General features: G+C 35.2%; 1 protein-coding gene across 5 annotated transcripts in view; it reads right to left on the bottom strand.

Annotated features, from left to right (window-relative positions):
- LOC128192684 (uncharacterized) overlaps positions 1-26,960 on the bottom strand; it is a 49,578-nt gene that overhangs the window by 16,414 nt on the left and 6,204 nt on the right. Inside the window, exons 1-2 of one of the 5 annotated variants that reach the window (XM_052865576.1) lie at positions 22,906-23,060; positions 9,850-9,990 (exon numbers count right to left, since the gene is read on the bottom strand). In XM_052865576.1, the coding sequence (XP_052721536.1) occupies positions 9,850-9,990; positions 22,906-22,917 (153 nt within the window). In that variant the 5' untranslated portion in view covers positions 22,918-23,060. Of the gene's footprint in view, positions 1-9,849; positions 9,991-11,702; positions 12,183-16,980; positions 17,122-22,905; positions 23,061-26,960 lie in introns of those variants that run through there. The other 4 variants (XM_052865575.1, XM_052865573.1, XM_052865572.1 and 1 more) reach the window with 4 other exon arrangements.

Genomic DNA, 26,960 nt, shown 5'->3' with positions numbered 1-26,960 from the left:
TTTGATTGAGTACTCGGGATCAGAGCTTTCATAAAATGATATTTTGGATTACTCATAGGCTCAGACAAACCTTATCATAGCATACCATCAGATGATGACGATTGCTCTGTATGGATGCTTCGCAAGTTATCACATAAAGTCTTGCAGATGCAACTCACTCCTACGTTTTTCTGGTAGCAATATCACCAAAAAAAAAAAAAAGGAGACAGAAAAGAGAATATTGATTTCCTATAATGATAGAATTTTCTTTTTTTTAAGTTAAAAAAATCATTTTAAAATTTGTTACTTTTTTTTCCGCTCATTGTAAACGTTTATAAAAAAAGTTAATTTGAATGTGCACAGCAATGGGTTCTCTGTATGCAATTATCAGTGTTAAAATATGATCGTAAAAAAAACCAATAATGAAAATATCTCACAAATTCATTATTAAATTTCATCAGTTGCATCTGTTGGATTTGAAATTGCATGAAGATGAAGATAAAAGCAAACAGAGCTGGCTGCTAGGAGTGATTCACCAGGTAGGCATTATCTGGCTATGCTTGAAAGCATCAGTCCCCTTTGTCACGCGTAGTCAGGCCAAGCCTATTGTTAAAAATGACATCACCCGACTACATCGTAACCATAGCGTCTGCAGAAAAATCCTCCCATAATACTTTCTAATGCAACATGGAAATGATTTAAAAGAAAGAAACAAAATGTCACATGCCAAGTGCATGAATTGTAAAATTTTACCAAGTTTGAACAAATGATAAGAATGTAAAGAAATTAATTGGTGACCCCAAGAGCAGTCTGTCAAATATTGTAAGACCTACACATTTAAAAATAACTTTAGGAACCAGTCATCTGATAACAATGTATGATACTGCTATCATCTCTCACTGTTTCGATTTATATATTCTTAAGATATGAGCTGCATCTGAAACATATCACAAACTTGGCTTGGCCTGAGGTAGCTGGAAGGAGGGAATGGGTATCGAGCATAATCTGAGGTGATGATTCATCCCCGTTACCTGCATCATCAATTACGCTTTAATGTGGCCGGCAGAAATCTCACTTTAATTAAGCCCTACCATAATTAGCGCTGAATGTGATCTTAGGTCCACACAATAAAGCACCCTTCCCTTCTTACCCTGTGGCTCTGTGCTACAGATAGAAAAAAGAGGAGGTATTCTTCTTTTTCCTCCCTGTTACCTTATCTTAATCTAATATACTTCTGGTCTTTCAAGTGGTCTCCCTCCATTAATGTTATCGGGGGTTTCTAAGAAAATATCTACTTTCCATCAAATTGTAGAGACGTGTTTTGAAGGTGATTAACAAAATACACTAATCTGTAGATCAATGCCCGCTTCCTGTGTCTTCTTTAACTGTTTCATTACATATATCAGATTGATGCTCATTCTAACTAATTTTCTCAAAGTAAAATAAACAAAAAATTATACAAAAGGTTCTTTGCAACTGGAATCAAAGCTATAAAAATATTAAGAGTCACTTATTAAGATAAATTCACCTGTAAAAGCGTTATATATAGACCCTATTTTGAGATTAACAACAGTCTCAGCTAATCGAGCTATTGATTGGCAATATGATGCTTTAAACAATCATAAATTTGGAATTTAAAATATACAATAAACCTAAAAATATTCAATTCCTAAAACAACATGATTGTTTTCTATAAAATTCACCGATTAAAAGGTTAAATTGTAAGCTTATAATATATGCTTACAAGTAAATAGCAAGTTGAACAGAAAGAGACAACATGCACACATATGATTATCAAAGATATATAATAATTGAATAACTGATAAATAACAACATATGCATGCTGATTTGAAAAGTTGATGTGTAAAAAATGATAAGAATCACTAGACCTGATGACTTAGCTTAAAATTGGAAAAATTTTAAGACTGTAATTCAGAATGAAGATTAAAACTGAATAAACGAAATAATCCCAAATGCAAATTAAGCCTTAAAAAAACCTGATGATTTTAAATAATAAAGCAGGGTTTACACAACATTTAATGAGGAACCATAGTACCTGATTTGGTTCAGAGCATTCCTATATATACACCAAATCTTCTAGTACTGCTGGCATGAAATACAAAGACAGACAAGAAAATAATCACACAGTACAAACTTTATTTAATTAAGATACACGTTGCACAGAGCTTGTGTTTAACATAAATTGTTTCCTGGTCAGCTTTGAAAGCAATCTGAGGGCGACATAGCTTTCAGTGTGTAGCTGTATAGCTTCTGTCAGTTGAAACACATTTTATTCTAGGAAACCATTACAAGAAATGAAGTGTCAGAAACTGACAGGTGATCTTAGCTGTTAGATGCCTCAAACTGATACTGATGTCAGAGTTTAGGTCAGAGTCACCAGAACTCTTCTTCCTCTTGACGGAGTCAAGCTCTCTATTAAAATCCCGTACTTTACATGTATACAGAATATCGATAAGTTCTAATTATCTGGCATAAGTCGTCATTAGCAAGACTGTCAGGATATTTCGAACGAGCCTTGACCATCCAAGTCAAAGCGAAATGTCTGACAAACTCAACATATTGACTCGATCTTCACGCATTTTATGCTGCACAAATGCATGTTTGCATGCATGCACAATGCTTGCACATGTCATTTCAAGAACAAAGACAACTTTGACATTAGTATTGAGCGAAAATTCCCTGTCACATTACTGAAATTAGAATTAACTAATGCTGCAAATGAATCATTGTTGACTTTGAAATTATCTTTAAACATCCAAGTCATTACTGTAATAGGCAACTCAATTAAAAAACCCGACATGCTATTAAATATTGAAAATGAGAACTTCTTTTATTGTGTAATGTAGGGGGTTACTATCCCCATTTACAGATGTGAATTGCATCAAAGTGCCTAACCTGTAGGAAATAAATGTTTAAGTGAATGATTTTCATGTGTTCCTGCAATAATACTTACCTTTTTACGTGAATTATTGGATTTTATTATCCATAAAAATTGTGTAATAACTCGGTCCGCAAAGAAATAATCACAAGTCAGGCATTGTTTTCAATGTCTGCCGGTTCTAAGTCATTAATTATTAATCCAATTCTCCAAATGTTCAACAAATGTCATTCACAGCATCTTATAACACACTGGGAATTTTTTTTTAGATCACAGTTCAAATCTTGGCTATCGAAAGCGAGAATCAATTTGCCCTTAGATCTCCAACCAATACTCATTTAAGGGTCTGCTCTAAAGACAAATAGCATCGTTAACCATGGAAAGCTTATCATAACAAGCTCCATTAACCCAACAATTAACAAAATGCAATCACTTTACACCAAGTGCCTTTTTTTTGTTTCATCCCCTCTCCGGGCGAGAAGCAAAGCAAATTGCTCCATCCATTGGTCAGCGTAAGACAGGTTTATAAGGCCCATTAAAGTCTGGTCAGCATCAATGCTTTCTCCCTTCCCTCCCTAGGCAACACTTTCCCCACTGTCAGTTTTTTTCTCATGCATGCACAACTAACCTCCAGCCAGCTACAGCAAGCACATGGTCGTTTGGGGGGAGTCACAGAAGCAGTGCAGAAATTATTAATCCTTCTTTAACAGTTAATGTGTCCCTTGTCAAGAGGCTGACATTGACAGCTTGTTCTAATCATCAGCATGTCTTCTCATGTATACACTTTATACCCTGGCTATGGCTGCTCTATACTCATACTGTACTAGCTTAACACAAAAAAAAAAAATGTGCATACTCATCTAGAATGACAAACAAAATATCCCCAACACTCACAACTCTTGTGAGAAAAAAAAATCTTACAACAAAGGATTATAATACCTCTATATCAAAAACAGATTGAAGTCATCCATCATACATGTGAAGTGCATACAGAGCTTATACAAGAATGTTAAAAATGGCAGATGGCTTGGGAAGACATTAAAAAAAAATGTGTTGATATTTGTTACAGTAATTACAAATGATTAATAAAACTTGTGAATCTCTAAGAACGTAGCACACACAAACATGTTGCAGTGGCTGATTTTAGATTTATTGATCGCAAGGTGTTGGGTGTACTCTACCAACTGAGTTAGACCCTTATTTCACATGAGTGACTCTGGTTGAGTCAAGCTCTCAACAAAGACTTCTCTGGGTAGAAACTCTTTCTGCTTATTGATTATGCAAAATACAGGGAGAGAGAGAGAGAGAGAAAGAGAGAGAAAAAAACTGCCGCTGGCTTCCTCAAATGAAAGCTTCCTCCTCCAATGATACAGTTTCCTGTCATTAGGATAACAAAATTGCCATAAAATAATTTTTGCAAAAGTAGTAACCTAATTATCTGGAACACTGCACCAGGAAATCTGAATAGCATACTTTGTAGGCAGTAAAATTTCTATAAATGTTTGGAAGATGGTGAATTGAATTGTAAAACAGCAACATTATGCTAAAGTGTAACTATTACCTGGAGAAATCACTTCAGAAAATCACCAACCATCAAAAAGAATGTACGGAAATTCCTGTTGGAGGGCCAGCAGTTGCAGCTAGGGTACTCATCACTTGATCGTGCTAAGATGATCAGATATCCAATTATTTCACCAATTTCTCTCAGCTCCCTCCAAATCTCGCACATGAAATCTTATTGCTCTCAGAAAGACAAAGACAGTTCAGTACAAATTTATCTTCTTAGAGGTACATACATGTACCATGCCAAGCAATATGCCCTGGTTCATAACCCACTTTTGCAGAAGTAAATATATTTTTTTTCTTTCGAATCTCCATACATGAAGTCAATATACATGTATTCATAAGATTGGTTTCCTCTGTCCACTCTATGCATTGGGAGGGTGATTCAATGAATGGCTGGCTAATCCTTACACGGAATATCAGTCGCATCGAGACCAGCCAGAGAGAGAGAGAAACAATTGTTAATGGAATATCTGTGTCTCTACAAGCCTTGAGCTTGTAGGAACTATATTGTTATATTGTCCGGTACAAATGTTTTGTCACTAGTGCAATGGGGTAGAGGCGTCAACTGGAAATGGCCCCAGAGCAGGAAGTCCCGAAAGGTGTTGGGACAACCCAGATCATAAAGGTCATAGACTAGCCAGGTGTTGTGGAACAATTTTCACCTGGTGTTTTGTCACCATGATGGACTTCCATATGATTAAAGATATTTCTGAATGAGACAAAAAAATATATTGACTCAAATGATTGAAGAGAGCTTTGCGCATAAAAAATATTCAAAAATATGATTAATAACAAACACTTGGCATGACCCTCAAAGTGAAGCAACACTTTGTTTCTGCACGCATGAGAAAGAGCAGAAACCCAAACAGAGCACAAACGTGCATAAAAATGCACAGGAAAGTGAGTTTTGTTTTCTTCAGAGTGCATGTCGATTTCCTGATTTTACCCTGTTTTTCTGAACCTTTGATTTCCAACAAAAATAAAAAAAACCTTGGCAGAGTTTTGACATAAACATCAACATTATTTATAATATACTGTACGTTTCTGAGTCATATAAACAAAGAACATTCGGAAAAAAGAAAGATCGAGAGGAGGAAGCACTGGGAAGCCTTGAGGAATGGTATATGGCCGATGGATGCTGGAGTTCACTTGACCTTCATCATCAGAAATGGTAAGTATCCAGCAATTACCTGGGAACAAGTGACCACTCAATTAACAGAGGGTGGAGTGGGTTAACTCCTGTCCAAATTCCACAGATATCTTCCCTGATCCCTCAGGCTTATCTGTCCAGGACAAGTGCTGAAAAGAATTCCCCTATTTAGCTCCTCCAAACAGCAAGACCACTGTCTCAGTGCATCCCAGGCATGCCTTAGAATTCTTCCTGATTGGCCATTAAATGCATTCAAACTGGCATCTACTCAATAGTGTTATTCTTTTTCATTACCCTATAGTTGCTTTTACAAGCTTTGCATATGTGAGTCCCATTCCTCTGGTTTTATGGTCTCTTTATATATTTGCTATCCTTACAGCCTTTAACTCTTTGCAAAAGAGTGGTGCAAAAGCAGAGAGAGAGAGAAAGAGAGAGAGAGAGAGAGAGAGAGAGAGAGAGAGAGAGACAAGCAAGCTCACATAGCTAACGCATAGTGAAAGAGGGAGTCTTAAGAGTATTTGCCAAATCAAAATATGGATTCTTATTACTTGTTTATTAATACAATCTAAGACCTCTTTGCCAAACTTCCATTCAATTACTAAAGCTAATAACCATCCATAACACCGACTGCCTCTTTACATGTACGCAAAGGCACATTCCAACAAGAGGCAATATATTGCAAGCAATCACTCTGATATCCTAGAACAGTGCCATTTTTTTGTTGTTGTTGCAGAAATGAAGGACCCCACAGAAGGAGCAAAAGTAGCAGATTTGGTCAGATAGACTTGGTCATTGCAAACAAACTTATCTGTCACTGAAGGGCAGCTTAATCAAGGTAAAGCACCCTTCCCTGCCAGATCCTGATTGTATAGGGAACATCAATGGCAGTTTATCATGGCTTTCCCCCCTTCCTGCAGCACTTCTCTGTGATAAAAAGATGACCAATTTCTACAACATCTGTATCAATATGATAAACTACACTTATAGTGCCAGATAAAGGACAAGCAAAATGCCAAGTGTGAAGGTATATGTGCCCTCATAATGCACATATTCTCTTGTACCCTGAGATAGAATGCGATAGAATTTCCTTGGGTCTTCCTTTCTAGTAACCTTCTTTGTATCTATTGGCCGTTATAAAAAAAAAAATCCAGAAAAGTTGATCAAAGCCTCTTCTTAATTGCAATTGAAATAAAAAGGTTTCTTGTAGGTGAAAGTGCATCCCTCATCTAAACACTAGCTGGATACACAATATTCTTTGACACTTATAATCCTATCTTTTTGCTCTGCATTTCATAAGCCCCCGAAAACTAATATAGAATCTCAGTGGCATAAATCAGAGAGGAATTTTGATGGCAAAATCTACATGAAAAAGTAATTAAATATAAACAGGAAAGCTGACAAAATCCCCAGAAACCTTTCACATCAGAGGGTGGAAGACGGCACTCCAAAGAGGATTAATTATCAGCCATGATTTAATGTTGGCCCAGAAACTTCGGGGATCCGATTCAAACTTTCTCTATATTTACCATCTGTTCTTTTTGCCTCTTCATTCAAAAGCTGATGATCAGTATTAACTTTTCATGACAAAAATATCTCTATGTTCATCAATGGATTTTGCTTTTCATTTTTAAATCAATAAATTTTCATGATAATGTTTACAAAATAATACCCACCTACCTAAGAGGTATTAGCCCATGCACAAGCTTTAAAGCAATCCCAAATTTCTATAATTCACAGGAAACCAATATACACTTTATCTGCAGGATTCAATTTGGTCTTATCCCCCTTAATTACAAAGACACTGAGCATTTTTTCCCTTTTGGATAAAATCAGGAGAAGAAAAAATTGTCTATCATCTCCTAAGCTAACACAAAGAGACTGCATGCAAACGTTTCTGCCATTACAGAACTTCAGGACATGGTGCTCCCTACAGAGTTCAAAGAGTGTCCAAATACCTGCAGGAGGGCCTTGTGTTAATACAACATAAACAATTTACACATTATTTCAAACAAAAAAAACTGATATGCTTCCCATCTCTCAGTAAGATTGATGTGCACATAAAAAGCATTAGCAACATTGCTGCTTGCCAGCCAAAACCTTGCACATCATGTCCCCCTGGACTTGATTTAAAATAATCAAAGCCCTCACGACGTTCATATACTCCACATGACCAGATAAAAATCTCTCGTTGGCTCAAATGTAGAGACAGATTAATAATTCAAAATATTTATCAGTTAATTTTTCATAACCTGATTTACAAATTTGAGGATGGCAAACAAAAACTCGCAATAATCTTCTTGTATAAAAAATACGAAAAAAATAAAAATGAAATTCTCTCAAAAGTTTTGAAATGAAAGCTTTTAAAAGCTTGAGCAAAGAAGACCGAAGTTTGTTTGATACTGGATCAATACAATGTATCAGTGAGAGACGAAAATAAATCTCTTCACGGAGTTTGGCAAACAAAAACTTAAGTAAGTCTCTCCACACGCCTTTCAATTTCATCCGAGGGAAAGTGATAAGCCCAAACAGGTCAGCTGATTGATGAATTTAATAATCAATTAATGGAATCTTAATTAAAATCCAATGAGAGTTACTTTTCACAAGTGCATGTAACCATTTAAAAACTTCTCTGCAGAAACATGTTTATAAACCATTGGGGAGGGGGGGGGGTAGGTTATAGGTACCCATAGACTTTCACAATATCTACAAGACCTATAAATCTATAGAGATACATGTACCAGTAATTAATTGCATATACAATATACATTTGTAATATGAACTGAAATTTCTGACATATATATGCATATCAAATTAACTAAAAATTATCTTGTCTAAAACTCCTTAATTTACCTCTTCATTTCACGAAATGATACGTACATATCACCATTTTGCAAAGCGAGAAAAAAGTTTTGGGACAATCTGCACATCAATACGCGGCATCGTGCACCTGCCTCTGTATTTGATTAAGACTAATTGTGCTTACGCTGCCGGGGTTATTTTCACTGGCAGGTACAAATTGTCTACCCTTTTAACAGTAGCAGTCAGGAATGGAAACACAAAAGCATTCCAGCTTCACCACACACGCAAGAAAAACAAAGAAGAAAAACCCAGTGGTCCTGACCACCACGAGATGAGGCGGAGACAACAGTTTGGCTCAGTCTGTCTGTGCGTCTGTAAGCGAAACCTTCCCATCCTCAGACGGCTGAGAGAGTTATAGCTCTGATCCACGCACCATATGTTTGTGCAAGGAAAAAACAGAATAGGGTCAAAAGGACAGCTTGTCACACCAGACGGAGGACAAAAGTTCACAATTTTATACATCAAAATCAAGCAGAAAAAAAGAAAAAAAAAGAAGCTGAGTATTATCAACTGGAATTCAAATCTGTTGCAATATGATACAAAATGCATTAGCCATACTGAATGCACGTTTGGTTGATTTATAATTGCTTTGAATAGAAAGCTTGTAATAGCCATTTTTACACCGAGTACATAAAAAGAAAACGGGAAATTAAATGAACGAATTGACAGCATACAAAGCGCAGGACAGATAAAATTGTTTGAAATGAAGTATGAACAACTTCTATTGATTTTTACCCCCTCTTAATTTGATTAACAGGTGTCCCTCTCTGCCTAAGTGTCTGAAAGTTTTTTTTTTCTCCCTCTTTCATTCCTGTACTTAACAATAAGAAATGCCATCTCTAATACTTCAATAACAATAAGCTTGTTATACTAAATTGCCTTATATTCCGATAAAAAGCATTATTATATTGAAATACCAGAAAAACCATTTGGTGAATGTGAGTAATTGAAATCGGCAGAATATCTCTTTAGGACCCCATGAAGATGCAATCAGGCATTGATGATGGGGAGGACATGCAAAACCCATATAGTCCTACCCCTGGGAAAGATCAATAACTAATAAATCAAGGAGAAAAAACAAACAGCTGCTGTTTTTTATTTCCTTGGTGAGTACTAGGAATAGCCCCAGGGAAAGTATATGGTAATTGTTAAAGCTGGGTTTTTATGTTCGTGCCACACCTTTTATTTTTTTTTTTTCATTTTTTAAGGGAGGAGGGGGGTTTCAATATTTAGAAATCCCAATCAACTGGAAAGTGGAATGGAAAAATATTCTAAACAACATATCACCAGCTTTTGTGTGTTAATACCAATTTGATTTTTCACCAATTAGAGTTATCTCTCTTTGATGGTTATCTATTTTCTAAGTCGTTAATTTTCTTTATAAATTAACACTCACTGTCAAAAACTTCTGGCTGTCACTTTTCGCTCTGGTGAGTTCTCGTTGCAGTTTAGCAACTTGCTGTTTCTCTCTTCTGTGCTGTTGTTTCTCATTGGTCAGCTGTCGACTTAGGTCTTCAATTTTCTTCTCCAGGACATCCTAAAAATACCATAAATAAATTTATACAATCAAGCACGTGTCTCTTCAGTTTTAATTGTAATCCTAGCTTTGTATAAATTACCCATTTACTTTATGGCATGACAAAATACAGTCGGACCTTAATTATTAAGCAAGCACTGTACATTTTAAGAGAGAGAGAGAGTTAGAGAGAGAGAGAGAGAGAGAGAGAGAGGATATTACTAAGAGTGATTTTCATTACTCTACATGAAAAGAATGATTACATGAGAATATTAAAAGAATGCTTACATCCAAGGCATCTAAGCTTTCTTTATTACAAATAATAGAAATGTTTTAAATCTTAATCCTAAGTATCTGAGAGATATTCAGTCAAATTACCCATAAAGTTAATGCAAAATCAAATCAAAAAATGTACATCGGATATATACAATGTACATGAACTTATTTGAGTTCTAATATTTGCACTAATAGACCTTAAAAAAAAAGACAGGTGTATATTGGCAGCAGATTTATAATGGAGGCATTGTTTGAGGATCGAATCTCAGACAACATGCTTGCCAAATATCAGAGGAATGGTGCTGATCATTGCTGCGTTTATTTATCTTCGTAAAACCTGCATGCAAAAAACACACACGTACAAGGTGCAAAAAGTCTACAGACATTTGTTTGATTCAGTCACGACCATGTTAGCGTGTTTGTTTGTATGCTGATTAGGCGATGCCCTTTTGCCAGCGAAAAGTGTTAAAAGAGGTTCTTTGTGATCGCTGATATCTTGAAAGTACATCGATCCAAAGTCTCAAAATCTCCTCCAAGCTGAACATAATGGGACATCTGACGGATTCTTATTTTATCCTCTCTTCCATTTCATAAAATACTTTCAATTTTTTTTCTCAATGGGGGTTTCTAGCTGCCTAATAACATGAATAAATAAAGTTTAATTTCATCTTGATAATAAAAAGTTAAAGCACTGAAGTACTAGATTATGGTAATATTTTATAAATACATGGTTGACCTGACTTTACCAAAATCCCCAGTCAAACACTTCACAACCTTAATTATGTAAGTGGATCCAACTGAATTTTTTTCATAAAGCTTTAATTATCTGTAAAACAAATCATGAAAATGGGCTCAAACTGAGATTCAAATCATAATTATCACATGTTTCCATCTTATCAATCTGTTAGGAAGACAAAATCTGACACCTATTTCAAAATAAACCAGACAATTTTCAGAATTCTTCACCATCTATAAAACAATCTCTACTGATAATCTATACACAAAATTAATAGCCAACTGCAGTTCTACAAAGAATATACGAAATCTTGAAATCTAGCCATGAGCTGATATTTACCCTTCTACAATGCTGTCTGACAAGGCGATCAAACGCTTAAATTTGAGTAAATTAGGTAAATATTAGCTAAATGCATGAAAGCAGGTACATTGAATCTACCAGATTTAGATTTCAAGATGAAAGGCTTTTGAAAGTTTGTAAATCCAGACACAATTTTTTTCTCTCTTGATCGAGGCTTTAAAAAAAATTTGGAAACAGAATATCTTAAATATTTGGACCATTTAAAATGCAAGGTGACAAAATAAACTCTAATGCGATCAAAACCCAACAACACCCATCCCCACCCCCGCCCCAAATTGGACATGGGTGGGGAACAGGGTATATAAGAGGATGGAGGGGGTAATTAATGGTCCAGGTGGTACTTGAATCACTCGATCCTTACCTCCCAGTCTGTGCTAGAATCAGTAGAGGAGAAGAAATCAAAATCATCAAACTCGGCAGGGTAGGTTTTTCTGGGGGGCAATGTCTTAGATTTGAGAACTTTTTTATCCTTTTTCCTCTCCATTGAATCGTATATAATGATTAATGGCCAAAGTTGTTCTGTCACGTACGTTGTACGCGTCGACGACAGATAAACTTATCCTGGAACAGTTGGCTCCTGTTCATCGCATTACAGTTCTTGGGTTTCTAAGTCATTTCACACACTTCTTATACATATACAGAAGCTGCTAGCTCACTGCCAGCACGGAAAATATCCAAACTCATAATACAATTGTCATAATTAAAAAGCCCTGCCAATCGGGAAAAAAATCTATACCAGATTCAAAACATTTTACACATTTTCTCCAAGAAATTGACATCCATTTTTAAGACAAAGATGCCAGCTAGAGATTCTTGCAGTTGCCCCTCTAACGTAGTGACCATGCATGCATGGTGCCACCAGAGCCTCGATCAACAACTAGATACCTCCGAAATGCATCTCTGAATGGGTCGCGCTATAGTTTAGAGCTGGTATGAGGCGAGGGGAGTAGTACAGATGTTTCGCTGTGAGGGAGGTTTTGATTCATGTTTACAGAATATACCTGCCTGAGCTACAAAGGCTCTCTATAATTACTAAATGTAATATAATGTTCCTTAAAAGCATTAAGCATGTTCACAAGCTTTCACCTAGTGGGAGAGAGAGAAAGAGAAAGTGAGCACATGTGAGGTCTAAAATTATTGTTTTTTAGTTGGGAAAAATGCAAGGGTTATGAAATGTTATCAAATTGAAGAAGAAAATGCTGAAAGACTTTTATTCAAATTTTCAATTTAAATGAGAAATAATAAAATGAATGTGACTTTAAATCTCATGTTATCATTACAGACGTATATAAAGTGTATCATAATAGTCAGGCATTGAATGATATACATGCACTTCCAAACATTGATCCCACATAGGTTACGCATTCATCAGATATGAAATGACAGTTATTAATATTTTTCAAGCCGTGCTTCATGTCAAGTTAATCAAACGTTATGGTACATCGCGTAAATTTCTGATTGATCTCTTTGATAATGTCATGTTTATATTCGAACTGTTTTTTTTTTTTTCATTAATATCTCTGAAACATCAAACTTATAGGAGATGTATCTGCGATTGTCATACAAGTTGTGGGGTTAACACTAGCTGTTACAAGGAAGAAAAAACCTTTGTTACATTCAACAATGTCTTCATGACTGATCAATCAATTTAACATACAAAAGAAAAGTCCTTGGATTATTATTCGCTGTTTAGTTTCATTAATAAAAACAAAAAAAAGGCCATCAATGCTACAAGCTTATTTTTTGCTCAGTTAAATTTATTAAACAAACAATAAACGAGAGAGAGAGAGAAGACAGAGAGAGAGAGATGCAATATTGACCAACTTTTTCACAGTTTTTGCTTGCCCTTTAGAGCAGACTTTAACTATAATATGAAATTTTTCTCTAATTTTCTGCACATGAAGAAAAAAAAAAATGCAGCAAGGATCTTTTTTGCCTTCATTTTCATTAAGAGACAGTGAGAGATCTTGCATCAAAGGGCACTTCACCATACTAATCTCAAAACGTCTCCCCCACAGCATGAGCCAGTGCTCTTAACGAGTTTTACTAATTAAGCCGAGCCTCATCAGTCTCTGAGTCATCATGTTTCCACATTCATTGCCTATACCTATATTGTATACCTTTATATACTGTGCACATATCCTTCATATTCTTCTGTTTTTTTTGTAATTTGGTTAATAAGAAAATAAGAGCGTGAGAAAACCTTACAATTAAGGGGGAATAACTCTAGTATATACCTGGCGAACCACAATTGGATATTTGTATTGCTGACAATTTCACACTTGATAAGATTGTAATGTTATCACAATCTGCTTTTCATTATTTTTTTATCATAAATATCTATATATACTTTAACACTAAAGAAACTCAATTTGTGTGTTAATCTGCTGGAAATCCAAAGGATTTCAATTTAATTCAACCTTTAAATTAAGTCAGGTATTTTGCGATTAACTTGAGTGGATCACCGGCTAATTTTTGTCTAACATACAGATTGAGATTTAATTGATCCAGATGTTATAAGCTTAATAAGTACAATAATCACAGTCGTGTAAAAAAATAATCTGTCTTATAAGGTGAACAAGTATCAAACTCATTGCAATATACATTAATTTAGAATTATGACTGGCACCATTTTTTCAATTGACCTCAGACTTCGATACCAGGCGAGTATTTCCAGAGATCAAAAGGCTTGTAAGAAATATTCGTTAGTGCTGGCTGGAAACACAATCCAATGAAAACTCCATTTTTGACTCTGTTACCTAAGGCTGGGTACCGCTTTAAGCTTAAGCCACCACACAAATTACGCAACATCTAAAATATGTACCGGTAGGTGCATTTTTTCAAAGTCATATTATAGAATTAGAATATATGTATAAATTAGGATTATTCTGCGCTTGAACGAAGTTTCCATTTACCGTATAATATGTACCAACAACAACAAAAGAGAGATCGAGTCAATAAATAATTCGATCTTTAATAAAATTGAATAAATTTAACATTCATGTTTCATGACATTTCTTTAAAGGGACCATAATCTCTATAGAGCAAAAAAAAAGAAGTTACCGTTGTGAAAGGTGTATATTTTTTCTAACACATACTATCATCTGGTGAATCGTACCAACATGTGCCACACATAAAACAGCTGTAGAGCAGACATTCACTAGCAGCATGCTTTATTGTGGGAAAAGATGTTGAACAAATAATCATCCATAAAACAATTAATTCTATGTCCAAGTATACTTGTTTATTGAATATTTACACCTCACCCTCCTTAAAAAAAACACAAAAAACCCCCCAAAAAACTACCCCCCCCCCCCCCCTTTCCACCAAAAGTAGTAAATTTGTATTTTCAAGTATCTAATTCTAGCTGCATTAAGTTTAAACATATATGCTGATCTGGCAAAAACCAAACTGCTGGGATGAAATCTGGAATCATTTAACAAACCTTTTCACAAGTGAGAATTAATATTGAAGTCTTTTAATTAAATTCCATGTAAATACAGACAACTCATTGTCTGGATCACGTTTAAAAAAAAAGAGAAAAAGACCAATTTTTTTTTCATAATATCCTACGCTTACAATGTGACAGCACTTAACTGGCAACTTGAGTAAATATTGAACGAGAGAGAATTAAAACTTGTTTAATTCTTAACGTCTTTTTATCAAGTGCTCAATCTGGCAGTGACATCTGAATATTCAATGCAGCTGAGATGACATCAAAATCGGAGCATTGATGTACGCATAACAAATGCAATTAACGCAAGGAAAATATTACAATGAAACAGGTTTACATGCACTCTTATATTGATCCTAGTGTAACATATATACATGTATACAATATGGGTATAGCACTTCAGTCGCTAACTTTGATCAGGTTTCCAGAACGAGAGATAATGGTTTGTTAATCTAGATGGATTGTAGCCTGCCACCAAGCAGGGTCACCTCAATTAGGACTTAAAAAGCTAATCTTTTTAATGATTTTCTGATTAGTTTGTCTCTACATTTCAAGGTTTAGAGATTAAAGTTTAACGTCGGATGCATCAAATTTTAGGAATGCAACAAGTGTTCTGTTCGGACGGGGATTCAGAGACAATTTGTCGCCAATTTTAACTCATATTATCTGAAATTAGTATGTGTATGCAAGACCTTATATCCTATGTATGGAATTAATTTCATCTTTATCACATACACATCAAAATGAATTATAATAAACTAGAAGTATTTTTCAGGACAAGTTTCCTTTTTATATTATGTATAATTATATATAATATATATACAGTTGCATAGATTTGGGAGTTCCATTTCAAGTCAAAAGACCATACATATAACTCACGTTTAGCAAAATTACCAATATGATCATAGAATCATTAAGGATTTGATCCGTAACTCTTGTTGAGATAAGATATCAATCTCACTATTTCATTGAAATTTCTACAAACTAAGCAGATAGACGTACCTTTTTAAAAAAAAAATAAGTACATAATATCAAAATAGAAACAAGCAAAAAAACCTAAACGACCTCCAGATCTTCAAAGGACAAACTTTTTGTGTTAACAAACGTCTGGTAAAATGCACAATATTTGATGTAAATTTCAATGTCTGCTGAATTAAAGTCAAGCAATTTACACCTCTCCAGATGTAACAACACATTAACATGGCGCATGTCGCCGAAATGTCCATCAACTTCATGTCACTGAGGCTTTATTGCATATACGTTTTAGGAAATGGCATTAAACAATTTTTTTTTTCAAAAACAGCTAGAGACAAACAATTCATTTCAGGTCATGCACTGCCTATCAGGTCTGTCAATTGTAGCATCAATGATTTACATCAAATAATGTTACTGTAAAGACAACATCTATATAACTTCCCGTACAAATAGAGAAAGAAAAACCAACGATTTTATTTACCAATAAACAAGCATTTCACCTGAGTTGCGTGATTTTTACCTCATTTTAATGTCACTTGTGATTTTTCAGTCCTCTCCAGTTCGCTTTTTTTTCCCTAAGTCTAGAAATGGTGACTTAACAGGCGGTTAGTTTCCTAAAGAGGTAATATATTCACAGGATGACCATCCCTCGCTAATTAATCGGTCAGTGGTCACCGCACCATTAAAGGTGGCACTTTTGTGAATGGTAAAACACAACTCTGGGAATTAACGGCTACCTATAACCTTGACGACCGTCGGAGGTACTGTCAACAAGATGATTGACATTAACGAGAATATCAATTTCCTGAAAAGTGACAGTTCTTACTGACAGCTAAACAAGTCCATTACAATGCAGAAAGACCGCCGTGTACTATATATAATTATCCTCATTACCATCCATTTACTTGGTACACAGACTTATATATCTAAAGCACCGACAGAAATAGTTCTTTTCGACTCTTCTTTGCCTTGGTACACGTCTTCCCTCTAAGTACTTCTATGATTATAAGTACTTGAATGTACACAAATCATCCTATCTCTTTTGTATATATACTTGAAAAATGAAGAGCTTTTATAATAGTAAAAATAATATGCTTGCATGCACAGTTTATGTATTGCAAGAGACCATATGAGGAAATTTCTTCAGTTGATAAAGACTTAAATACAAAGACAGAGCAATTGAGAAAAATTCAAGGAATAAAAAACTCACCATTAGTCCCATGATGATTTAGAACTGTTTTTAAATATCCATACAACTACTTGAGGTTGCTATAGTCCTATCATGACACAGTCACCAGAGGGGCTAGCTATCTTAAACAGATAATTTCCTCCATAAGTACCTCCATATTACGTGAATAGAAACAATGGGTTTAGTCAGGCAGTCCATTATTATCTTTGTTTCAGACTTTAACAAAAATTAAAGAACCAATAACTAGGACAATTCATGTGTCCAAAGATCACTTTCATAATCTGTCATAAAACCTCACACCTTGAAAAATAGAACTGTCATGGTTATAATCCAGACCCTTTAGAAAAGGACTCTATAGCTATTATGAACAATTCTCTTGTTAAATCTCGAAGAACAAACAGGGGTGCATCATGGTCTTTGAGCAGGCCCTGCCCCCCAGGTGTCGAGTTTCACGGAACTGCAATACAATTTTTCGATTTCTATTGCCGACAACAACTGACTAAAGAAATACATACATCATGCATTAGCAAAATTCGCATTGCTAACAAAGAAAGTAAAATAGAAACCAATATTTAATTGTCCATTTTGGCACACATCTGTCAAAGACTCATATCATTCTGACCTAATTAAGAAAAATACTTATTTATGGAAACCATTTAACTTAATGTGTATTAAATATAATGGTAAGTAGCTCGAGTTTCTCACTAATGGCCTTGAAAGTAAACCTTCTTAATTAAGCAAAGTATCAAATGAATAACCTTAATTAATATTCCAAACAAAGACTTGTCATTTAGACAAACAAATAGAAGGCAGGGGAGGTTTTTTCTTTTTTTTCTATCACCTTTCCAAATCCCCAAGCCAAAGACAAGAAATGAACTGTGAAATGTTCTTTAATTAATTAAGGCCAAAACTTTCATGATTTATGACATAAGCGGACATGATCTGTACAAAGGTTTGATCTACACCTTTATTACATGAAAACGAACACTGGATTGTTTGCCGCTGTATACCTGACAACAAGTGAAGTCATTTACATCAAAACCCCGAAATTGATTGTTTGAAAGTCAAAATACAAATCTGGAAGATCCAAGGCTCAACCATAATGAAACTGTATACGAGACTCTAGTGCCAACAAAAGTTAATCGCTGTTTCGTCCTTCAAGAAGGTTGCACATGCAGTTATTCATATTGCATAATTATGAAAATAACTTTGAATGCGTTTGATAGCAGTGCATTCCTAATGCAAGTAAAGAGAGGCAGCATTTCACAAAATGAAACAATGTATACTGATATATTTATCAAGGAAAAAACCCCCAGCTATTTACGTGAGTGACAGAAAGATATTCCATTCAAAAAAATAAACTTATTAAAAAAACCAACCCGAATTCTGACAGTGATGTAATGACAGTTGCGAGAGATCTGTTTCGTTGTAATGAAAGTTTGACATCTTACTTATCATTCTGCTAAGATTTAAAAAAAATTTTTTATTAGTTCATTCAGGGTTCTTAAAAGAATTTGATTCATAATTTAAAAGGTGAAATTGGTGTTTAAATGCTCTGTGGGCGTTCTATAACACCCAAGGTAAACACTAGAAACTTGATGTCTTTTGATGGAGATTATCAAAATGTATCAATCAATTTATTCTGGGTGTATAATATCCCCTTACAAAGAAACTAAACAACGATATGCTATGTGAATAAAATAATGTATCAGACAATTGTTACTTAAGAAATAAACAAGAAGGAAAGAAAGAAAAAATTAAAACAAAAAGATAGAAAGAGCTAGAAGTCTCGGACCCTTACCATTATAGAGCTCAGACCAATCAATGGCTGATCAAGGAAACTTTCTTATAATAGCCTTGATATGAAACAAATAAGAATAAACTCCCTTTTTTTGAAGCAACCCAACTATACTTAATTCAGAATATATGCATCAATAAATCAGTCGTGATGGGTAACGATATAATGGACCTCTCTCCGAAGTCAGGAGCACACGCCTGATTAAACAAATAAAGACTTTAAATACTGAAATAATCACCCCCCTCCCACCATCTTGCTTTCATAAACCACCAGGCGAGTAAATAATGAAGCTGTCCAATGAAATTGAATTAAAAAAGTTCACAAATTGAACAATTGTCTGTCTCTTGGAGCCATGTCGCAGTCTCTTTAATTGTCATCATTATCATAGATTATCATTTACTGTCAGTCGTTAGAAACATGAACCCCTCACACTGGTGACTCTCGGTGAATATGTCGCTAATTGTTTCGGTAATTATTGCGTGAACTTGACATTCTACACAGTCCTGTGTGTTCTCCCCATGTCATCTTGACAAGACATAAAAGGTGTCAAGACCATGATAGACTTATCTGGGATTTATCCTTCAAAAATGATAATATGATTACTTTCGCCTAATGTATTTAAGGACTCTCTTGTATAACTGTTGTCTAAGATCCGTCCATTCATGTGGTCTAGACCTTTAATAACAATTTTAATGTTTAGCAGTGCTAATCAATTATCTTAATTCCTCAAAAATTATCCATTCAGTTTACAGTTTCAATGGAAAAGGAATCGGCCAAGGATAGTATGGGTCCATCATGTATGCACTTGCTAAAAGCAAGTTAATATTCTTATTATCTATTCACCTAAGTTGTTTGTTACTCCAAAGAAGGGGATTTGTTCTTTAAGAATGCAAATACTAGGAGTGACATTATACCAGTATATAAGTTCTTTTAGGATGGGTACAGACCAATCAAAGACAACAGGCAAACATTACATCCATATAGAGAGCAATTACATGTAATCCAATAACAATGATCATTTCATTAAATTTTCATTTTCGTTACTGATATAGATCAACAGATAATAGGATACACTTATTTGGAAATTGATATTACCGGTGATTTGAACACATTTGGTATCAATTTTCTATATCCCTATTTTGCAAAAACCCTTCCTTAAACACCAGGACTTTTATTGCAACCATGCATACAGCATGCACTTAAGAAGCTAAATTTCTACATGTCATTCTCTTTAACAAATCATAGCAGAGAAAATTTCATTTATAGTTGGGGAGTTATATATTGCTGATATTTCTGCATGCAGATAAGCTAGAAGAGCTAAAATTCACAAAGAGAAAAAGTTTCTGAATTCTGACCCGATTCCTTGCAGCTAGGATAAGTGGCCAAGAAATTCAGCTCCCCATGCCATGATCTGTTTATCATCAATAACACTTATAATTAGCAGTTATGAAGATAGAAATCAAAGAAGATGTCTGGAGGACAAAAAATTCTCACTCATGTTTTTGGAACACCTTCGTACAAGTAGTAATAATATATATATCTTTGGAGAGGCAGGAGAAATATGTCTTCTGCGACATTCAAAACAACCAGATACTAAGGCAGCCCCATAAACACGCCTGTATATATATATAGTTATATACCTCCCCTCCCTTCTTTTATCTTTTTAGAGAATTCCTCTCTAAAGTCACAGCAGGCATACATAATCTCATAATCTGGCATTTAAACCAAGAACTTCACCTACTTGCACTTCTGGTATTCTTAAATGCTGCTGGCAACTTTAAACAAAAAAAAAGTTAACATCTCCCAAAATTTTGTGCTTTTTTTTTTTTTTGTTAGAAAATTTCATTAGTATGATCTATTTTTGTTTAATCATAATTCATTTACAGATAATAAGCCAATTAACCTCTTCCAAATCCAATCAACACTTTTAGTCCTCTAAATAATCACCCTTGTTATTAAACTAAAATCTTCTTCTGATACTAAATTGGCATTCGAAAATCTTCTCAATTTTGACTTAGTATAGCTAATAGAATTTTTCTTCCCACTTAAATAAAGTTTTAATTCTGCATAACCTCATACAGCAAAACTCGGTTATAACGAAGTCACTGGGACCTAAGAAATTACTTCATTATATCTGTAATTCGTTATAACCGTATAAGAAATTCATTAAATTTACAAAGCTGGGGATCCAAGATGACTTCGCTATATCCGTGAATTCGCAATATCCGTGTTCGTACTAAACGAGTTTTACTGTATCATCAAATATAATTTTGTCAATTCTTTAAACAATGGACCTCATTGATTATTTATTTTTTGTCCTAACTTAACCTTAACTTCTATACGACATATTACACTTCTTGCAAACTATTACAACATCAATTTTATAGGCCATTACATGAATATATAGATTCTCTACACATTTAGTAAAGAACTAAAATTGTGTGAGATTATTATTATTCTAAAAATCTTTTTAAGTACCGGTACCCCAGTTTACCCTTCCCAAACTTTCTCATGGTTCTTTTCCGTGTTACATCATAAGCACTCTACACCCCCAAGTCAGTGACTTGATTTTTACGATTTAGTTTTAATGAGATTAAGCCATCAAAAGAATGAAATGATTAATACTGAAATCCAAAGAACGCCCTGAGTGTTGTATTATGTAATGTACAATTAGTAAAACTACAATTCATTTTTTAAACCTTTCGCTTCAGCAATTTTCACTTGAGTATTGATGGCCGGGTAAGTTCTTTAGCTTAATCTCTTATCCCTTTGAAGTGCACTTAAAAATTCTTTTTTTTTTGCTTTTTCATACCAACATTAAAATAAAAAACCCAGCAAAATTTGATATTCCTGATATTAAATTCAATGTTATAGAAATTATTATAAAATGTATATTTTTCGTCACTTTTTAAAAAAATTAAATAGAGTAAATTATGCAGAATTATGCCTTATCAGATTCACTAAAATTGTTTGCTCCATAGACCCAGAGAAGAACTGGATAACAAAACCATAATGTTCAAAGCCAGACGTGCTCTAGATGACACCTATTTACCACCAACTTTATTACCTTAGAGTATACAGGTTTACAAAAAGGAATAATAGCTAGAATATCAACTGGGTTTCTGACAAACATAATTGATAAAAGATGTGGGATTTCTTTCCTGTGCGTTCCAGCGCAATCTCTTTCAAAACACCTACAATTTTATATGAATCGCTTTAATTGCATTAGCATATGATGAAAAAAAAAATTGAATTACATGTACCTGGGTACACCAATGTACTTTACAAGAGAAGTGGGTGTTCTTTGCCAAAGACAACAAAATTTGGCACCCAGGTAACAGAGAATTATATCTTTATCACAGAGACTGCAGTACTTTATCAGACCACACTCCACAGGGACATGCAGTATCTTACAGGGAGACACTCTGTACAGATAAATTTTGTCTATCTCTCTGCTGGTGTAAGCCGGGGTCTTTGTAAATTTTGATGATGTGACATGGCTTGATCGAGGTATAACCACTGATTCAAATATACGTATCACCAAACTTTGAGTTGGTTGTCCATGTTGTTAGGGCTCTAGACTGAATCCCACACAGGGAGATACCCGTTTATTGCCCACCAGAAATTGAGAAATTCTGTCAAAACTGTCACATCTTACTACAGATAATGTGAAGCAGATAGGCTTGAAGTTAAGTCACAGGGGATTAAGTTCCCCCCAAAACAAGTACCTAACCAGCAACAGACCAATGTGCACCCTCCAATATAGGCAAGTGTTAAGAGTCACAAAGACAACATTGTGAAATTAAGGTATAATTACAATGAAACTCTCTTATTATGACCCCTTATTCTTTCACCTTTCCCCCTGTGATTTCCTTGCATGTTAGGCACCTTTAGAGAGAGAACAACACTTAATGTACCCAGAGACCAAAAGAAAAAAAATACCAGACCTAGAGTTCACAGACCATGGGCGTCTGGCTGATCAATCATACAGCCTCATTATCAGACATGGAGACAACTGCCACAGAAAGACAAAGCCTACCAATGCCTGATTTCCCTATTTATCCCAAGTCTTCTACAACATTAGGCAATCTTTTTGTGCCTTTCTGCACCCAGACAGAGCCAGTTAACAAGGGTATCCAAAATCTCACCTGTCCATCCATTCAAACACAACACGTCGCACGTCTGGTCAGGGCCTGCACTGCGATCTAGGCTCAATAGCAGCTCTGTGATAAATGATGACATTGATAATATTCACACCTTTGTTCTCTTGAGGTATTTTCTACAGAGAGGGATTTCCGCTTGGTAGTGGAGAGGAATTATTTCAAAGACTCTCCAAAATTCCAAAAGAAAACTTGACAACTTTTAAGCTTCTACAGATCCTACAGGTAAATGAACTGTGTGTACACTGTACATCACAGAATCTTACAGATGTGTTTGGTTAGTTGGCAGAGTAAAACAATACCAAACTGAATGTATACAGGGGTATTTAAGCCAGAAGAAAAATATGCTTGACAAGCGTTAAACCGCAAGAAACATATCTGATTTTTTTTTCAAAATTATGAACTTTGGTTGAAATACGAGATAGAAAAAAAATTGATTTCCTCCATTTTCACAGGTCACGACTTAGAACAAAACACCATTTAAAAGGTCACTAAATGTGAACCAATATAACCTCCAAACTTTGATATGCAAGACGAGGAGGATATGATTCTGTCAGCACAACGGAAGGACAAAGGAAGACCCGCATTCTTTAGGTTCATCTGATCCAGTGTCATTGAATCTCCTGTATTTAAACCAGGCAGGACCATTCAAAGGGTATCCCTATAAAAATCACTGCTCCGATATGTAAACGAGAATTTAATTTGATTTCTTATTTTAAAGTTATCAACCAAATATCTTAGATCTGATTGCTAAGCAATGGTGTCTTTTCTGCCATGAAATTTGTTTGACAAAGTTGGCAAACAAATCTAAACCAGGGTATATACTCTAAGCTATACCACAAGCCATCTGATGGAAGCATATTGCCTGTAGTGGCTTGTATCTGGTGTGCCAATGCCACAAAGTGGTTTGAACTTTGAACAAATGGTTCAAAATTCCATGACACTCAAATGGCCACACACATTCATCATAACACACCTCATGAATGAAGAAAAAAAAAAATTAACAAATTTTAATGATCAAAAATTACACATGCCCCATTGACGATTTTAAAGAAAGTTTCTCCCATGACCAATAAATTTTTTGCTGACTTTCTGTGTTTGAGCAGTCAGGTGGTGTACTTAGACACCCCTAACAAACCTTCATTTACAGGACAGCCCTGAGGTCTGTTACTACGCTAACAAGGTCTTCCGTGTGACTCCATCGTACCCAGTAATTAGCAGACGTCAGGATTCATCCCTTCCCCCCAGACCCTCTCATCAGCTGTGGAACAAGAGAAACGGAGTGCATTCTCTTTCAAGTCTCACCTAACCTTGGATAGCTCCGATAGACACAATTTTTGTTGGCCAGATGTTTTGAATATGATGGGAAATTATTTAATGATAACTATGGAAGTAAATGGCCTTTTTAGCTACATGCTTTACTAATGAGGGTTAAATTCTTTCCACAACAAACATTTAGGTGATGCATGAATTAAGGCATGTAAAAATTAGTCATCATACTTGTATTTTACAAGGTACCTAATAACCATGTTGTATGCTGGTACTTCATGTTGCATTGGTATCAATAAGTGGTGGTAGATTTCAAACTCTGGTTTGTGTAATAATGCTTTACGCATCATTTGGACTTGGACAAGGGCTACACATATGGCACACAATGGGCCAAGTTTTACCAGCTGCTATTTGTGGTGCATTCCAATAGGGCCCTGGTGGTCTAAGCTGCTATATCAGGCTACGTAATACAGTGTCAATCACCTACTGTGATGGGATAAGTCAGACAGGTAAATCATTCACACACCTAATGGGGCCAGCTAATTAGTCATATTAATACAGGTGTAATATATACACATATTTCTGTGACATATGATTCTGCAACACCCCCCCCCCCACCCCCCCACCACAAGTTTCTCCATATTAGTGCAATTGTGGAAATAAGGGCTTAAGAAAGCATTAAACACTCATATTGTGAAGTACATTTACACTGAATATACGGAACTCCAAAGTGCTTAATTGTGTTCAAAAAGAACATTCGGACGATTAAATCTGAAAAAGAATAAATAGCATTAAGCAAAACAACTATTTACTTAGAGCTCACTTACCAGTATGTCGTTTAAGTACTATACATTTGAGTACCAGTTCTAATTAAGAAACGGTACAAAGAGGAGAAGTGACTTTTCCCTTTCACAAATCTCAACAAAAGGGTCCCGCTACATTATAGAACATGGTCTGAAGTGGCCCGAGCGCCCTGTGGTCACAATGACTTGGCTCGATACCTTTCTACCTGTCAAAAGATATACATCAAGGGACCCGAGATTTCCGACAGGTATAACAGGATCAGTACAATAGGTCCAAATCTTCTTTATTCATTTCCCTTTTTTCATTAAAACAAGACCCACAGAACTCCTTTAGAATTTACCCAGACTTTTATCTATGTTTTTCTATTTAATCTTTACTATTTTTTGCCTATATATGATTTCAAGACAAGGCCATTTTGATGAATGGATGAGGACAGCTATAGGGTTCCCCATTAAGTGCGGAGGCCTCGGCTTTGTGGGGGTATCCTTGCAGTCTGATTTACAGAAGTATGCCACCTACATTTAGATATCTATCGCAAAGGAAATTTAACTATATTAGGTGAAGTGACCCCAGAACTGTCCTATTGAAATAAATTGTGGTTTCTTTCAATCATGACACACTTAGTGATTGGCTAACCTAGCATTATCTGGTTCAATTTTATTACAGGCCTTCTCTCTCTTGGAGTTTGTCATCAAATTCCCATATATTTTATTAGACATCTTTGTAATACACCTTCAACTGAAGAAGGGGGGGTTATGACATCAAAAGGATGAGTTAACCAGGTGTGAACAGGTAAACTGTCCTACCGGAACACCTGAGTCGTAAACATTTCTTGTTTCTGCCTCTGTAATCTTGACTTATCTGATTAAGGCCTGAAACACTTCAGAGGTATCCTAGACAGCAGACCCTCGCTTATATTAAAGCGGTCTAACCGTCTTTCAGAAATCTAAACTTGTGGTTCACCTGGTTAGTAAAAGATTATAGGCATGGACAGGCAACACTGTCAACTCATTAATTCAGCAATCAGGCAATCCACCTGTTTTGCGGAATATAACACATCAACAATCTGCCTACAAAATCACTGTATCAAAATTAAAACTTTTTTTTCATAATTCTATGCTTGTATGAGAAATATACCCCTAAACCTCTGAGCGACAAAGATGACAGTATTCAAAAATATTAAATTATGTACACAAGTGAATCTTAATTGTACTGCAGGTATGAAAATGCACTAGAGCACAAGCAAAAGATACATTATGTCTATGACATTCAAAATGAAAATTTTAAATGCTTCGAAACCGGCCCAAGGTCACAGAAAATGCATACAAAAGGACATCACGAATCCTAAAGCAGGGGCTGAATAGGTCTGGCTTAGGGTATGAATTCAACCAAAATAAAGACTACACAGTAGCTATAGAAGATATTGCAAGGTTATTCTGTGTTTTGTGGCCTGTCGCTCATTCAGATGACACTTTTATTTAAAACAAACTCTATTCACAGTAGGCAAAAAAAAAAAATCTTTAACTTGATCTCTCATGGAAAAAGACCATGCAACCTCCAGCTAACTTGTTTACTTTCCATAGAAAAAAATAATACAAACTCTTAATTCGAACAGTAAAGTTGGAATGCGGAGCTCAGAACTAGGTCACCAATATCAGGTCGGTACCACCCTGGACCATGAAAACTGTCATTTTTGATTCAATATTTCATTTTTTTTTACCTCTTCCTCTTCAGTGAGCCTTGTGATGAAGATATCAATCTCCTTAATTTATAAATAAGATACCGCTTTATGAAATAATGACACGGGCAAAAAACATGAAGTGTGGCAAGATCAAACTACTGCCTTATAAAGCCGTAATTGTTTTATTTTTCCTACAGGCTTTAAATAAATGTACCAAGGTTTTTACGAGACATATTTTATCATAAAAATCAGAGATTTATCATTTTCCATCTGATGTATATTATGACAA

This window comes from Crassostrea angulata, chromosome 7, assembly GCF_025612915.1.
Source record: "Crassostrea angulata isolate pt1a10 chromosome 7, ASM2561291v2, whole genome shotgun sequence".
NCBI classification, from domain to species: Eukaryota; Metazoa; Mollusca; class Bivalvia; order Ostreida; family Ostreidae; genus Magallana; species Magallana angulata.
This window is presented reverse-complemented; position numbering and strand designations above follow the sequence as displayed.